Source organism: Mirounga angustirostris, unplaced genomic scaffold (assembly GCF_029215605.1).
Source record: "Mirounga angustirostris isolate CCGP_5_RB_7025 unplaced genomic scaffold, mMirAng1.0.hap1 SCAF_7, whole genome shotgun sequence".
Classification (NCBI taxonomy): domain Eukaryota; kingdom Metazoa; phylum Chordata; class Mammalia; order Carnivora; family Phocidae; genus Mirounga; species Mirounga angustirostris.
This window is the reverse complement of record NW_026991715.1, coordinates 41,716,100-41,733,986: the sequence shown is the minus strand read 5'-3', so window position 1 is coordinate 41,733,986 and position 17,887 is coordinate 41,716,100. Positions and strand designations below refer to the sequence as shown.

General features: G+C 36.2%; 1 protein-coding gene across 4 annotated transcripts in view; it reads right to left on the bottom strand.

The window, feature by feature from the left end:
- The window catches only part of MTREX (Mtr4 exosome RNA helicase), a 126,509-nt gene that overhangs the window by 29,679 nt on the left and 78,943 nt on the right, over positions 1-17,887 (bottom strand). For all 4 annotated transcript variants that reach the window (XM_064596131.1, XM_064596133.1, XM_064596132.1 and 1 more), the window contains 3 exons: positions 8,380-8,490; positions 6,939-7,127; positions 2,139-2,302 (listed from right to left, as the gene is read on the bottom strand). In XM_064596131.1, coding sequence (XP_064452201.1) covers positions 2,139-2,302; positions 6,939-7,127; positions 8,380-8,490 — 464 coding nt within the window. The remainder of the gene's footprint in view (positions 1-2,138; positions 2,303-6,938; positions 7,128-8,379; positions 8,491-17,887) is intronic.

The window sequence follows — 17,887 nt, the reverse complement described above, 5'->3', positions numbered from 1 at the left end:
ACAGGCAATTATGCAAAAAAAAGCTGAGGAGCTTAAAATAAGATTGGAGAAATTCACAGCAAGTTTCATAAGATGGAGGAAAAAATATGTAGGAATTGGGATTTGGGGTAGGAGTGAGGGAAAGGTCATGCTAAGATAAAGAAATACGTGTGGGATGTGGCTAGAGAGGAAAGGCAACAACACACTAAATTATGGCATTTATTCTAAAAGCAATAGGGAATAACTGAGAGACTTTCACCAAAAGAATGAAATGATAGGCTCTGTGCTTTGGAAAGAACACTGGGAAAGCAGTATAATGGATGGATTATAAAGACTCAAGATAGGAGGCAACAAAAATCAGGGCTTCTGCAGTACTCAAAGCAAGAAATAATGAAGGCACATTAGTGGGCAGAGATAGAGGAAACACTCAGGAAGATGGGAAGAGAGAGAAGAAGGGAGAGGAATCTAGGATGACTCCCAAGTTTCTGTCGTTAGTGTCTGGGTCTTATTCAGCAAGAAAGAGACCAGAGGGAGAAGCAAATACTGGGGGAAAAGTAACATACTTTCATATGTGATACTGTTCTCTCTCTCTCTAAATAGTCTTATTTTAGAGTAAAATCAATACTATTCTCCCAGGACTAAATCCAGCTGCAGATACCCAAAAGAAATTTTCTATGTTAATTGTTAAATACTATATAATATTACAAAGAAATAATTCCAATAACATTAATTCTGGCTTATGAATTAGTAAACCAGTGCTATGGCTTAGCTTTAGACCTGGGTAAATTATTAACCTATGGTGCCTGTAATTCTTTAATTACAAAGTAGGAAAGCAGGTTTAAGGAAAACAAGAAGCCGACATGCCAAATCTAACTTGAACAAATGATGTATTTGGTTCACACAGTGACTAAAAAAATAATTTTCAACTGATTTGTAAACAATTAAAAACCAAGGTATTTCACCTAAAATTCTGGATTTTTGGCTTTTCTAAGTTGAAAAATCTGTTATCACATCGTTCTGTAATAATTGGGGCTGAGTAGTTGCTGCCCCCTTTTGGTGACCAAGAATTGTTCTAGTTTACCACACAATCTCCTGTTGGCCCCGCCAGACATGAGTTCTTAACATCTGAACTAAAAAATCAATAAGAATAATATGAATACATCTTCCCCAGAAACATCTGAAACCATACACAAAGGCTATAATTCTCCAGCCCCATCCATTAGGGCCATGGTGAAAACACAAGAAACTGTTGCAAAACATCTTTTATGAACTCAATGAATATAATGGTTAACAACTATGGACAAAACAAGAGTATCTTCAGGCTAATGGAAATCACATGGAATCTTGAGCCAGAACCATTCAAGAGGCCCTTCCTGAATTTCTGACCCACAGAAACCACCAGAAAGAATGAAATAACTGCTATGGTTTCAAGTCATTTAGTTTTAAGGTCATTTGTAGTATGTCAGAAGATCACCAAAATAGACAATATCTTTATCCAGTTTTATGCCGTGGCCTATAATATGCTATGCTGTAATTCCCTGTTTCTTAGCCCAAAACTTTAATAATATCTCTTATACAATAGGATAATGGTTATTAGACTAAGTTTAAGGTGGGAAAATGTTCAAAATTGTAAAAAAGAATTAAGTATACAAAACTATATAAACTAAGATCATGAATATGTAGAAATATGCAATGCATTAAAATAAAAAAAGGAAATATATCAGAATGCTAATAGCATTGTATTAAATAGTGGGATGGAAGAGATTTTTTTTAATGCTCTTTTTCTAATTTCATCATCAAAAACTGCATTTACTATGGAAGGTATTTTACAAACTTTTAATTTTTTTATTTTTTAAGATTTTATTTATTTACTTGAGAGAGAGAGAGAGAGAGAGAGCACAAGCAGGAGGAGCGGCAGGCAGAGGAAGAAAGAGAAGCAGGCTCCTCGCTGAGCAGGGAGCCTGATGCAAGGCTCGATCCAAGGACTCTGAGATCATAACCTGAGCCAAAGGCAGACACTTAACTGAATGAGCCACCCAGGCACCCCACAAACTTTTTATTTTTAAGACAGCTCTTTTTTTTTTCCCAAAAGATTTATAGCTCTTGTATAAAAACAGTATCTCATTTTAAAATCAGTTTTCTATAACAACCAGTTTTACCTGCTTATCTCACAAGCCACTCGTCCTTTCATCTCTATGACATCAGAAGAAGTAGCAAATCCCAACCTCCTTAAAACACGTTTGCGACATTTGAGCTCATCCATTTGTAGGACAGTTCTTGCCTTCTTTAATTCTCGCTTTGCAGATTTAATATCAATTGCAATCTAAGGCATATAAAAGTATAAAGAAAGTTCAATAAAGTAAACAAAGTAAAACAAGATTTATTCATATAATGAAATAAAAAATATTTTTAAAGATTTTATTTATTTGAGAGAATGTGTGCACGAGCGGGGGGAGGGGCAGAGAGAGAGTCTCAAGCAGACTCCACACTAAGTGTGGACCCGAACACAGGGGTCGATCCCATCACCCCAAGACCATGACCTGAGCCAAAATGAAGAGTCAGGTGCTCAACCAACTGAGCCACCCAGGCACCCTAGAAAGTATTTTATAAGGATACCTTATGTAGGATATTACACAAAAGGAATGATATATTTGTAGTAATTAAATACCAGCAAAAATGTTAAATATATGGAAATATATTAAAGCAGGGAGGATATTCAGGAGTTGTTAAAACTTTAAGAAGTTGGGGAACACAGCATGGTTCCTGCTTAAATGAGGAGCAAGGAGGCAGGTTTAGAAAAAGGAGTAAGTTGGATAGCCATTAGCTAGATAAGGTAATCTGCTGGAGGTTGAAAAAGTCAGTGGTAAATTAGGATAGGCTCTCCCAGACAAGATCTGACAATCATGCTTCCAAAGCAGCATTAGATCCAGCTTTTCAACCTTAGGAAATCAGGGGGTAGCTTAGAGAACAGGAAAGATGAGGGTATAGGAGTCTTATCTCTTGGCTACCAGTATTTCCCCCATGATGTCCTGAAAAGTATTTCTTATATTTGCCTTCTAACTGTATCATAAGCTGCCTAAGCTAGAAATGGCTTTAGCCAAGAGAATAGGTCTTTATTCTACACTTTAAAAGGAAAATGTATTTTTAGGTCATCCTCCAGAATGGATGAGTTTTAAAATTCAATTAATCAGTAAATACTACCTACTTTCCAACTGGCACAAGAATATAGTACAACAGCAAGAAAATAATGAATTCCTAAGATTGAGGCTTGAAGTTCAGAAAAACACTGACAAAAAGAAAATTTTAGGGACTCAGAAGTTGAAATTCAAAGACTCTGAAATTTTGCATATGATTTATTAGGCTTCAACTGAGGATCAGAAATGATAAAGACAATGACTGTGGTCAGTAATGGGTATTTACTGACAGCTATGTACCCCATTTCTAGTGCTTTACATTATTTAATTCTTACACCAATTGTGTAAGACAGGTAACTAATACTAAATGTGAATTTTACCAAGATAAAAATCTGAGAGAGATTACTAAGTAAACTGGTCAAGATCAGAGCTAGTGAGTAATAAAGATGGGATTCAAAACCACTCTGTCAACCTTCAGAATCCAGTCTCTTAATTTATTTATATTGCTATGATCAAATGTGTTGTCATAATGCTATGAGGAAACAACTCTCTGCTACCTAGCATAATTTATCAGGTGTTTTAGGAAAAAAAGGTGTTTTCTAAGTTTCCTTGATTGAGGATGTCCATATAAGCAGAGCAGAAGACTGCTAAGTACTCAGAGGCATATAAAACTTACTGGTTAGTAGAAGAGAGCCCACTAGTGAATTTTTTTCCTCAATAATTTTTATTTTTTAATTACTTATTTTTTTTAAAGATTTTATTTATTTATTTGACAGAAAGAGACACAGTGAGAGAGGGAACAGAAGCAGGGGGAGTGGGAGAGGAAGAAGCAGGCTTCCCGTGGAGCAGGGAGCCTAATGCGGGGCTCGATCCCAGGACCCTGGGATCATGACCTGAGCCGAAGGCAGATGCTTAAGCGACTGAGCCATCCAGGCGCCCCCTCAATAATTTTTATTAAAATGTATTTTGGATATATTGAGTTAAACGAAAATATTGAAATCAATTTCACCCATTTCTTTTAAAAAGTGAAAGAATTTACAATTACATACGTGGTTTACATTATATTTCTGTTAAATTATGCTGTTTTAGATCTTTTCCTACACATTTTAAAAGAACAGATATATTCATGTCTGTAAAAGCATGGATACACAGTAATAGGAGCTTTTCTCTCACAGAAGTGAGATCAGCTTCCTTTTTTCCTCCCTAATAAATCATCTGTAAATACATGTGTAATACATTTTGCAAAGACTACATGTAAAATGACCTCATTTTTTAAAGGTTTTTTTAAATTAAAGATATTTATTTATTTGAGAGAGAGAGAGAGAGAGAGAAAGCATGAGTAGGGGGAGGGCCAAGGGGGAGGGAGAAGCAGATTGCCTGCTGAGCAAGGAGACCAATGCGGAGCTTGATCCCAGAACCCTGGGATCATGACCTGAGCTGAAGGCAGACGTTTAACTGACTGAGCCACCCAGGTGCCCCGATCTCATTTTTTTTTAATGTTCATGTTGATTTCCATGATATGGATATGTATAAGTCATACATCTAATTCCCTACTGATGAAACACTGAGGTTATTTTTATATTCATTTGCTTTTTCAGACAATGCTACAAGAACATGCTTGTACTACCTCACGCTTTGGAGTCTCAATTCCTAGAAGAGGAAAGCCTGGTCAAAAGGTGTGAGTGACAAAAATGGTAACAGTTGAGGGATCAGATTCTTGAAGCTTTCTTAGGCAAGGCTAAATAAGGGACGTGAAATTTATCCTGAAGTCACTAGGAGGCCATAAAAAGACTTGTTTTTTCCCCCTAAGTTGTTAACTGTAGTTTTCGCTCATTATAAAATATTCTCTAAGCACATTACAGACAATTAGGGAGGAAAAAAAAGAAGGAAAAAAACACTACTATAATCTCATTACCCAAATACCACCACTTCAGGATTTCCTTCTCATCTTTTTGGTGTATGTTTTTATTTGTGCTAAATTGTAATTATAGTCCACATTGATATTAGCATTTAATGCACCTGCACAAGCATTTTTCCATGTACTGCTGAGTTTTCATAGCCAGTTTACTTAGTCAGTCCCTTTGCCAGACACCAAGGCCTTTGCAATTATGTCTGAGTAGCTCAGATAATGCCACTCTCTGTGGCTTCATAGTGCCTTCTCTGTGGATGCTTTCTAGTCACCATTCAACCAAGCTCAGGAGTCTGTGTTCTTGTGTGGTGAACTGTTCAGGACGACTCTCTGGTGGCAACACAGGAAGTAAATGGAAGCAGGGAGGGAGCTGATGGAATGGTCTTGCTGAGAGATGAACAGGCCAGGATCCCAAGTGAGGATCTTTGTACCAGTTACTAAAGCTTTTTGGGTCTCCATTTCCTCATCTTGAGAAGCACCTTCCTGGTGGACCAGAGCATGGTGCACTATATGTTCGTTGCCCACATGGCAAAAGGCCCCCTTATGTTAGTTCACAGAAAGCTAAAAGGGTGCTATAAAACCGTGAACTAAACATACTACTCTGTTAAGCCAAGAAGTTTCCACTCACAAGCATGTTCAATAAATAGTAGGTATCTACTTTATAAAGAGATCATTTGGGATATGGGAGAGCACAAGTAAGCTAAAATGAAATACCTGACCCTAAGGAGCTTAAAATAATAATATGTGAAAGGAAGACAAAGGCGGTAAAAGTGGCATGCGATAAAAGCTGAAAAAGCATAATAGCAAGGAGCTGTAAGTTTCAAGGAGAAAGTGACATTTCTAGAGCACAAAAGATTCTAGTTGAAGAGAAGTGGATAATGGAAAGGAATGTGTTCACTTTGAAAAGCTTTTCCTAAATTCATTATTCACAATGGCTCTAAGAATGCTTTTCTGGTTAGAGGGTACAGCTAATTACCCTTAAAAGCTGAACTATTACAACTTCATACCACTAGGAAGGCTATAATCAAAAAGACAGTAACAAGTGTTCATGAGAATATGGAGAAATAAGAATTTTCATAAATCGCTGGTAAGAATGTAAAGTGGTATAGCCACTCTGGAAAAAACCTGGCACTTTCTCAAAGGTTAAACACAGACTTACTGTATGACCCAGCAATTCAACCCAATTCCACCCAAGAGAGATGAAAACATACCCAAACAAAAACTTGTACATCAATGTTGGTAGCAGAATTATTCATAATAGCCAAAAAGTGGAAAAACCCCAAATGTCTATCAACTGATAAAGTGTTAAACAAAACGTGGAATATCCATATAGTGGAATATTTTTCAGCCATAAACAAGAATAAAGTACTAATGCATGCTACAACATGGATGGACCTCGAAGACATTATGCTAAGTGGAGAGAACAGGCACAAAAGGCCACATGTTGCAGGATTTTTTTTTTATGAAATCTCCAGAATAAGCAAAACCATAGAGGCAGAAAGCAGATTTGTAGTTGCCAGGATCTGGAAGACGGGGGAAATACGAAGTGACTGCTAATTGGTATGAGGTTTCTTTTTGGGGTGATGGAAATGCTCTGGAATTGGACAGTGGTATGGTTGCAGTCATCTGTGAATATGTTACAAACCATTGAATTGTACACTTTAAAAGGGTGAATCTAATGCTACATGAATTATATTACATTAAAAAAACTGTGAAGAAAACCCATCAAATACCAAATTATAATGATTTTTATCTTATCTTGCTGATACGAATTGATGGGTTTCCTTAAAAGATAGGTAGATATTTCCCTGTTTTAGCTGATGAAACCAATAGGAAAGGAAAATAAAAAAACACATATTCATTAATTTAGTGACATACATAGAATTTTATGATAAAAAAATAAGTTTCTGCCATACCTGTGCTTTTTTTTCACAAAGCGTATACACAGTTTCCAAATTCGGATCATTGTGAAGTGGATGAGAATACATTCTATGCTCAAAAGCCTCCACTTTCTGGATAACTTTTTTCAGCCCTTGATCTTGAATGCCCATATCATCAATAGGATCTAATAAAGGAACACCATCAGGAAAACGTTTCTGAACTTCCTAAAACAAAAAATTTAAAATTAATGTTTTCATTTTATAGACAAGATTAGTTAAGACTAAATAAATATTTCCTTCTATGTTTTTCTACGCACAAAGACAGAAACATGCCCTTAAAAATACACTTAAATTGGAGCACAATTTTTCATTGCGTATGTTTTGAAAATTCCTTCTGAATTGCTGTACTATGATTTATTGATACAGGGATGTGTTAAATTAATAATTCTAGTATTTAGAATTCAACAGTTCTGAATGTGGCACAACTTATTGATAAGCACATTATTATATATTTAGGTTGTTGTAACATCTTACTGTTATAAGTAATCCTGTGTTAAACAACTCAAGTGTAAACCGTTTTCAATTTTCTCATGATTTCCTTGGGGCTGATTCCTAGGGGTGCACTACTGAATGGAAAGACATAAATTTTCTAAAGGGTTCCAGATCCCTGTCAATTTTTTTTTTACATGATTTAACTGTTAAATATAATGAGCATGTGAGTTCAGAGAAAGGGCAGCTCACTGTAGGCTGGTATCCCCCTGGGAGACTTTCAGGGTCTTGAATAGGCCTTAAAGGTAAAATACGATTTGGTGAGTTAGGGATTTAAAAAAAAAAAAGGTTATCCACATAAAGATTCTGTAAAGCTGTCAAGAGAATTCTTCAATTCAGGAAGCCTACCTATGGATCACAGCTTATTCCTACTCTAATGAAAGCATCCTGTTTATCTTTGTTTTCTCAAATTCTAGTATAGAGCCTTTGCCACATAGTAAATATTAATCCAAGTATTTATTGACTAAATAAATGACAAAATTCCTTTTTTCTTCCCCTACTGGAAAATAAAATTCTAGAATGTCATAATCTTTCCTACTGAAAGTAAAACTATTTCATTAATTTATTAACTACACTAAAAACTGGTTAAAAATCCTAGCATGTGATTTTATACATAAAATTTTTAATACAGTCTAGTTATTTTCACTCAACAAATAATAAAGCAAAATATATTTTGCATATAATAGCAGCCATGCTTTCCTCTGTGAAATCTCCTTTGGTAACTCACTTTGTTGGTATATTCACAAGGAGTGGACAATCTACACAAAGATTTGTTATTATTTTTTACTAAAAAGAACTGCCACTGATGGCAGTGTTTATACTTTTGAAAGAAAGCAGTACATTTTAAAGCATTTAAGTTGTCTTGCTATAAATCCTATTTATATTCACATAAAATTTATATTTAAATTTATAAAATTAACACATGTACCTGTATTGATTTTAAAACACTCTGTCTATTATCCACTGGTCGAAGGTCTTTAGGAATGTACAGCCTAACACTGCTGATGGCAGACAAGAGGTGCACCAAAACTGGAACAACCTGCCAAGAAAAAGTTAAAGAACACCACAATTAAAACTGCACATTTTCAAACTCTGCCATTTCCTAAATTTAGCGTGAATCCTTAAAATGAAGCTGCATTTACAGTTTGTGACACACCTAATAGTTGATAATAATCACTGTGGAAGCTTGTATCTTATTAGAAGTTATATTCCAAAAGTAAACACTAATTCAACCTCTAAGTAACAGGCAAATAAATGGTACCTAAACATAAGTTATTCCCGCAATAACAGATTTCATTTTCATGTCCTCATTTATTGGCACTTTTTGAATACCTTAAAGTACAAGAGCACTACAAAGGAAGGAAAGACTCCTGGTTTAGCTTTAGATAGCCAAGTAAGTTTCATGTAAGCTCTGGATGAGCCAGAGGAAGGGTGGATGAAAAGAAGTATTTCAACCAGAGGAAATAGTATACTCCGTAAGACATAATAAAGAATCACCTATCTTCAAACTAACTTTCATGCTTTCTCTTGACAAGAATACCCTTCCCTCACCATCAAACATGACATTTTGCTTCCTTTAAGTATGGTTCCTTTAAATTTAGAGGGCATCTGTACACTGAGAAGTTAACACTTTCAAAGGTCCAAATTCATCTATTGGTCTCTCATGGTTACCTTTAGTGTGATCACGACTGAAAAAACAACTGTCACTGGCTTGCTGGTAACAAATACATTCCTAGTGTTTTATTGAACAAAATGGTATAGCAGCTGAGCAGTTTCTAGAGTCACGGCTGCCCGGGTTTGATTTCAGTCTTCTGCTAGTTTTGTGACTTTGAGGAAGTCTCCTCATCTTTTTAATTCATTCTCCCCATTTTAAAAATGGAGATAAAATTATATCTATCTTATTAAACTGTTTTGAGAATTAAATGAAACAATGCATGTAAAATACTTTAAAATAGTGCCTTAACACCTTCAAAAAATGTTCTTGTGTATAATAGCAAATTTAAGTGTCAACAGATCTGTATATACCAAAACTAAAATATTAACACAGATCATACTCAATAACCAAAGAGAAAAGGTATTTGTTAAGTGTTAAGAAATGAAAAAGAGGAATGAAAAAATAGAGAAAGCCATTTGAAGGAGACAATTACAACTTTGAAAATGACCAAAAAAGTAATACAACAAACTATCCATTTTATTTTCTCAATTGTTAATACCTTGCCATATGTGTGTTTTTCTCTTTCCAGATAAGATTTTGGGGTTTTTGGAGGGAGTGTTTTTCTTTCTTTCTGCCTTCCTTGTTCCTCCTCTCATTTTAACCATTTGAAATTAACATGCTGATAACATGTCACTTTACCTTACCAGTAAATACATCAACATGTATCTTCTAAGAACAAGCACATTCTCCTGCACAACCACATTATATCATAAAAATTTAACAATGAAACATTATCATCTACTATACAGTTCATACTCAAATTTCCCCAACTGGTTCCCTAATGTCCTTTATAGCTACTACTAGCGCCACTACCACTTTCAGATCTAGGGTCCAGCCAAGGGTCGTTTACTGCATTTAGCGGTCAGGTCTCTTTAACCTTTTTAAATCCAGAATACTTTTGTTTTTATGGGATTGACATTTTCATATAATTTCAAAGTTAAAAGTTATTAGAACAAAGAGCTCCGGGATACCTTTATTCAGATTCACCAATTATTTACATTTGCCCCATGTGCTTTTAACATTCTCTCTCCACACATACAAACCACATCCACAGTACCAGTATTAAAAGAGGGAAATTTAATGTTGATACAATGATATTATCTACAGTCCGTATTAAAATTTCACCTACTTCTCCAATGTCTTTTATACCACCCTCCTTCTCTCCCACCACTCCATGCATCCAAAGCAGGATGATGAATTAAATTTAGTTGTCCTAATTTTTTTTTAAAGATTTTATTTATTTATTTGACAGAGAGAGACACAGCGAGAGCGAACACAAGCAGGGGGACTGGGAGAGGGAGAAGCAGGCTTCCCGCTGAGCAGGGAGCCCAACATAGGGCTCAATCCCAGGACCCTGGGATCATGACCTGAGCCCAAGGCAGACGCTTAACTACTGAGCCACCCAGGTGCCCCTAGTTGTCATAAATCTTTATTCTACTTTAATCTGGGACAGTTCCTCAGTTTTTCTGTGCTGCTCAGGATACTGATGTTTTTGAATTAGCTAGTTATTTTGTAGAATGCCTCTGAATTTGAGTTTGTCTCGTTATAAGCAATCATCGGATTCAAGGATGCATTTTTGGCAGAGACAATGTTTTTTTGTTCTTCCCGTCCATTGATCAACATTACTGGTGATACTAACTCTTATCACTCAATTCAGGTGGTTATTGCTAGCATTCTCTACTGTAAACTTACTACTTCCCCCTTTACAATTAATAAGAAACTTATGCGGAGATTCATACTTTGTAAATATCCCATTCCTCACTAAACTTTCAACTCACAAGTTTTAGCATCCATGGATTATTCTCGCCTGAGTCCATCTGTGGTAGCTGCCTAACGGTGACTTTTCTAACATATTCATTCTTTCTGTATTTTATCTATCTATCTGTCTGTCTGTCTATCTATCTATCTACTTACCTATCTACCTACTTACCTAAGTATGGATTTGTGGATGCTTACTTTATTTGATTATAATCCTTTAATATAACTTCTATTCTGAAACTGTCAAATTCGTTTTTAAATAAGACATCATGAGGGCTAAACTGGTTTTGAATCACCAGTTTGTGACCCATGCAAATCCTAGATGCACTGTTTGAATGGAAAGAGAACACTGAAGTGAATGTACATAATCCAAAATGGCAGAAAAACTCAAAATCATTCACCTGGCTTTAGACAGAAGTATATGCTTTGTGTACTTGAAGTTGAATTCATTTAGCACAAGTATTTGAGAATTTCTTTGAAAACAAAATAAACACCATATAGTGAAGACTTGATTCAGAAGCAAGACAGAAACTGATCAATTTCTAATGCTGTTTCCCATAATAAACACTATCCAAAAATGGTCAACTCTCACATTAATGGCAAGAAAGACACAAAAGTCCTCCAACAAATGTCTCCTTAAGTACAAGGAAAGGAAGATCCTACGACTTAAGTTTTGTAAATAAGAAGTTAAATGCTTAAAAACCAACTGAACAGTTCTCATAGAATGGTAAATCTCTACATACAGAGATCTAAAACCATAATATTTGCATAGTGTTCATGCAACTTTCTAACCCTAATAACCTTATAAAGTAACTTACAATTCAGGCTCATCATGACACAAGATTGGTTTATATACATCCAAATAATCATGTGGGTAATTACTACAAACCTGTTAGAATACCAATTAACAGGAATAGACCTTTCAAATCTTTTCAAGTTTGCCATAAATCAATTTCCCCTTTTAAAATAAGCAAATGATAAAGTAGATAGATAATAGGAGAAGTCAGTAAGTTTAAGTGAATACATTCTAAATAAGTTTCAGGCAATGTCATTTCTTCAAATCAAGGCTATTAACTAAAATATGATTTTTGAACTTTTCATCCAGAAAAGATATTTTCTGGACCAACTACATTTTAATCATGTGCAGGCAAAGTTATTTGAGCTGATGTGTTTTATTAAATCTTAGATTTTTAAAACCTAAATGTGTGTCTTGATCTAATTTTCTTTCCAGAACTCTGGAAATTAACCAAAAACTTGCAGCAATCTCAGAAGCATTTAAAAAGCTAAATTTGGTATCACACACACTCCAAGTTAAAGGAAAGAAAAGGACTATGGAAATCCCACTTCCTCCTCATATCTCATGCAAAGGAAGTCTGGTTCAAATCTACCCAGGCTACATAATAACTGCAGTTGAGAGATGAAATTTCCTTATAAATTGTCTGTGGAATGATATCCCTGTGTCCAGGATTCCTATTCAAGATATTAATTTATAAAAGCGAACAATACATACCTATTCAACTCTTAAGATATAGATGGTCCTTCTCTTCGTTGTATCTTTATCATTCAACCACAAATAACAGAACTTAAGAGTTCTTTTTAAAAAAGGGACATTTCGAGGTGCCAGGGTGGCTGAGTTTGTTGGGTGTCTAACTCTTGGTTTTGGCTCAGGTCATGATCTCAGGGTCCTGAGATCAAGCACCGTGGCGGGCTCCACACTCAGCAGGGAGTCTGCTTGAGATTCTCCCTCCCTCTGCCCCTCCCCCAATTTTTTTTTCTCTCTCTCCCAAATAAATACATGAATCTTTAAAAAACAAAAACAAAAAAAAAGGGATGTTTCATGCTCTGTGCATGTTGCTTCCATTGTTGGAAGCAATTCTTGTCTGAAAATATTTCTACAAGTCAGGTGAATTTCTCAATACTTCTTTTATAAAACCTTTACTGATCTCCCCCCTCAAACACACTCTACCCCAGTTAGAGGATGCATTTTTGATATTCCCCAACTAGAGCACAAACTATTCCCCCCATTAAGCTGTAAACCCCTTGAAACCAGAGATGATATGGTATATATACTTCATGCTAACACACCTCCCTTAATTCCCTGAAATAAGCTAAATAAAAAATGTTAAACATCAATTATACCTCAATTTAAAAAATGCTACAGAAGACACAGTTTGTGTAGGATCCAGTGACGTCTACACTGCAGAGGCTATTAAATTGAGACAAATCTGATTATTAAGTACTATAAAGCTTCTTAGTATCTTTAAGTAAAATGGGCACAGCTGCTAGGCTTAATAAAATCTGGGCCTAAAAGCGAGACAGACAACAAACAGGTTTTCCTTAAAATGCTAACTCTAATGAATTAGTCATTAGATAATTTTCTTGGAAGAATCTAAGAGTTCACTGTGAAAGAATGCCACGACTTATCATCAATGTCTGCCATGAGAAAAAGAATGTTGGCATGTGTGCCACATATCTGCCATTCCAAGTTGCAGTAACTTCAAAGGTCCCTTTGAGTACAATGACTATCTGTTAAATTGTGGGAGTTTTACTCTCATTTACAGTTAAGCAGTCAATTGTAAAATAAATATTATGGAAACAAATCATACAAGTTTCAATGGTGCTGGAATTCTACAGAACAAATTTTAAGATTGAGGAATAGAAACCAAACGGTAGCTGGGATTCAGAAGTAAATAATTATACTTTTAATTATTATTTTAAGACATCTAATAATGAACAGTCTCCTTAAATACTGCTAATTCTGAATTTCACTGTCATCTGAACTAATCCAAAGCAGCAGCCTCTGATTCTGCAGTGGCAGATTTTAATTTCGATAAATCAAAGGTTATTATGACATACTGCATCACAATGACGTTTCCTAAAAAATATAGGAATATACCACATACTTAAAACAATGTTTTAAAATAACAAAATTCCAGTATATCAGCTTTCAAATACTTATGTGGCATCTCAGTAGTGAGATTTTTACCTATAATTATTTTGTCTTAATTATTTAAAAAAACGGGGGGGGGGGGTTGTTCAAGAATACAGGTGTCTCATGTAGCAAACTGAATGTTTTGCATTTAATTGAAAGCATAGGTAAATTGAGGAGCTTGGGAAGATGGCAGAGTAAGAGGATCCTGAGCTCATCTCCTCCCATGGGCACATCAGGACTATAACTACATACAGAGCAAATCACTCTGAAAAGGGCCCGAAGACCAGCATAAAAGCTTTTCCACAATAAAGATATAGAGAAAAGGCCAACTGAGAAGGGTAGAAGGGCACTGAGAAACATGATTGGGAACCAAACCCCTCAGCAGGGTGACCCCCAAACAGGAGTGTTATCTCAGGCACAGAGTTCCACTGTGAGGAGTCAAAGGATCAAATCCCACATCAGGCACCCCCGCCCTGGGGGCGTGCATCAGGAAGACAAGCCCCCTTATAATGTCTGGCTTTGAAAAACAGGGAAACTTAACTCCAGGAGAACTGGAGGGCTACAGGAACCTTAGAGTTCACTCCTAAAGTGCCAGTGTACTATATCATTCAGGCTGGAACCCAGAAGAGAGGCAGCAGTTTGAAAAGTGTATGAGTTATAAGTGAAGATTTACTAATTTTAGGGTATGTGCCAGAAGGGCTGGAAGTGCAAGAACCTTCTCCAGGTACAAAGTGCCATTTTTCTTTCCCTCCTGTAGCCTACCTGACCTGATGCTTATGGAAGCCAGTTCTGACACTCTCCACTTACCCGGCTAGCACTGTTCAACCTGCTCTGGTGTTCCCCTGTGGATGTGCCCCATCCAACCCACTTGCCCTGGCAGAAGCCCCTCCAAAGTGGCTCATGCCACACCATTCCACCAGGCAGCCTCAGTTACGACCTGCCAACACAACTACTCAGCAGCAGTGGCTGAACTGGCACCCCGCCCACCAGTACGACAACTGGACCTCTGAGCGAGCTGGTCTGGGGCCCGGTCCTGACCACCAGCTCTCCTGCAGCAGTCAGGGCTTAGCTACAACAGAAGGGTAAACAGGACACCTAGGGGACACCCATGGACACCTGATTCTGGCGACCGGGGGTACTGTGCTATAGGGCACCACAAAATGTCTTCCATACAAGGCCACTACATTTAACATCAGAAGACACAGCTGACCTACCTAATAAACAGGAAGAGAGTCAAACAAAATGAGAGACAAAGAAGTATGCTCCAAACGAAAGAACAAGACAAAACATAAGGAAAAGAACCAAACAAAATGGAGATAAGCAATCTATTTGATAAAGAATTATCTAAAGTAATGGTCATAAAGATGTTCACTGGACTTAAGAGTAGGATGGATAAACTAAGGGGCGCCTGGCTGGCTTAGCAGTTAAGAGTGTGTGACTCTTGATCTTGGGGTTGTAGGTTCAAGCCCCACTTTGGATGTAGAGATTACTTAAAAACAAAAGTATTAAAAAAGAAAAAAAGTACAGTGGACAAACTCTGAGAATTTCAACGAAGAGACAGAAAATATAAAATGAACCAATCAGAGCTGAAGAATACAATAACTGAAATGAAAAATACACAACATCAGGTTAGAGAATGCAGAAGAATGGATCAGTGAGCTGGCAGACAGGGTAGTGGAAACACCCAAGATGAAGAGGGGGGAAAAAAAAACCTTGAAAAATGACAGTAAGTTATGGGACTTCTGGGACAAGATTAAGTGTACTAACATTCACATTATACTGTTCCCAGAGGAGACAAGAGAGAGAAAGCAGCAGAAAACTTATTTGAAGAAATAATAGCTGAAAACGTCCCTAACCTGGGAGAGGAAACAGACATCAGGGTTTAGGAACTACAGAAAGCCACAAACAAGATGACCTCAAGGAGGTCCACGCTAAGACAGACAAAAACTAAAATATCAAAATAATTAAGGATAAAAAAGAGAATTTTAAAAGTGGCCTTGTGAAGAAGACAAAAGCAACTAGCAACATACAAGAGAAACCCCATAAGGCTATCAGATTATTTTTCAGCAGAAACTTTGTAGGCTAGAAGAAAGTGGCATGAAAGGAAAAAAACCAACAACCAAGAATACTACTTCCAGGAAGACCATGATTCAGAATTGAAGGAGAGATAAAGAGTTTCCCAAACAAACAACCCCTCACAACCCTGAGTTCAAGACCTAAGCTGAGACCAAGAGTCAAACACTTAACCAACTTGAGCCAACCAGTCGTCCCAACAATTGTAAATTTATATGCATCCAACACAGGGGCACTTACATATATAAAACAAGTATTAAGGGACACAATGGGAGAAAGTGACAGTAATACAATAATAGTAGGAAATTTTAACATTTACATCAATAGATAGATCATCTAGAGAGAAAACCAATCAGGAAACAGTTGCTTTGAAAAACACATTAGACGAGGTAGACTAAACATATATATACAAAATGTTCCATTCAAAAATAGCAGAATAACACATAATTTTCAAGTGCACATGGGATATTTTCCAGGACAGATCATATTAGGCCACAAAACAAGTCTCAATAAATTTAAAAAGGCAGAAATCATAGCAAGCATCTTTTCCAACCACAGTAGTATTAAACTAAAATTACAAAGAAAAAACATAAATACAAGGAGACCAAACAACATGTTACAAAACAATTGAGTCAACAAAGAAATCAAAGAGAAAAAAAAATACCTTGAGACAAATCAATATGGAAACACAACAATTCAAAATCTTTGGGATGCAGCTAAAGCAGTACTTAGAGAGGTAAGTTTATAGTGGGATACAGGCCTATCTCGAGAAACAAGAAAAATATCAAACAATCTAACCTTACACCTAAAGGAACTAGAAAAATAACAGGGACACCTGGGTGGCTTAGTCAGTTGAGCGGCTGCCTTTGGCTCGGGTCATGATCCGAGGGTCCTGGGATCAAGCCCCGTATTGGGCTCCCTGCTCAGCAAGAGCCTGCTTCTCCCTCTCCCTCTGCCTGCCGCTGTGCCTACTTGTGCTCGCTCTCTGTCAAATAAATTAAAATCTTAAAAAAAAAGAACAAAACCGAAAGTTAGTAGGAAAAAAATAAAGGTCAGAGTGGAAATAAGTGAAATAGTCTTTAAAAAACAATAGAGAGGAGCAATAAAACTAAGAGCTGGTTCTTTGAAAATATAAACAAAATCGATAAACTTTTAGCCAGACTCATCAAGAACAGAGAGAGATGACTCAAATAAATGAAGTCAGAAATAAGACAGAAGTTACAACCAACACCAAAAAATAACAGTAATAGAGTAGTCCAAAAAATTATATGCCAACAATTGGACAATATATAAGAAACAGATAAACTAGAAACATAAAATCTTCCAAGAGTGAATCAAGAAGAAATAGAAAATGTGAACAGACCAATTACTAGTACTGAAATTGAACTGATAATCAAAAAACTCCAAACAAACGAAAGTCTAAGACTAAATGGCTTCACAGGTACATTATACCAAACATTTAAATGAGAGTTAATATCTATTCTTTGTCAAATTATTTAAAAAAAATTGAAGAGGAAGGAATGCTTCCAAATTCATTCTATGAGGCCAGCATAATCAAAATTCTTAAAACACACGGAGACACTACTAAAAAAGAAAATTACAAGCCTGTGTCTGTGATGAACACTGATGTAGAAATCCACAACAAAGTATTAGCAACTGACTTCAACAATACACTGAAAGTATCATTCACCATATCAAGTGGGATTTGTTCCAGGGATGTAAGGATGGTTCAATATCCATAAATCAATCAACATGATACACTACATTTACAAAAGGAAGGATAAAAATCGTATCATTTCCACAGATGAAAAAAAGCACATAACAAAATACAACAGAATCTGTTTATGATGATAATGCTCAACAAAACAGGATAGCGGGAACATACTTCAACATAATACACGTAACAAACCCAAGCTAATACCATTCTCAATGGTAAAAGCTGAAAAGTTTTCCAAGATG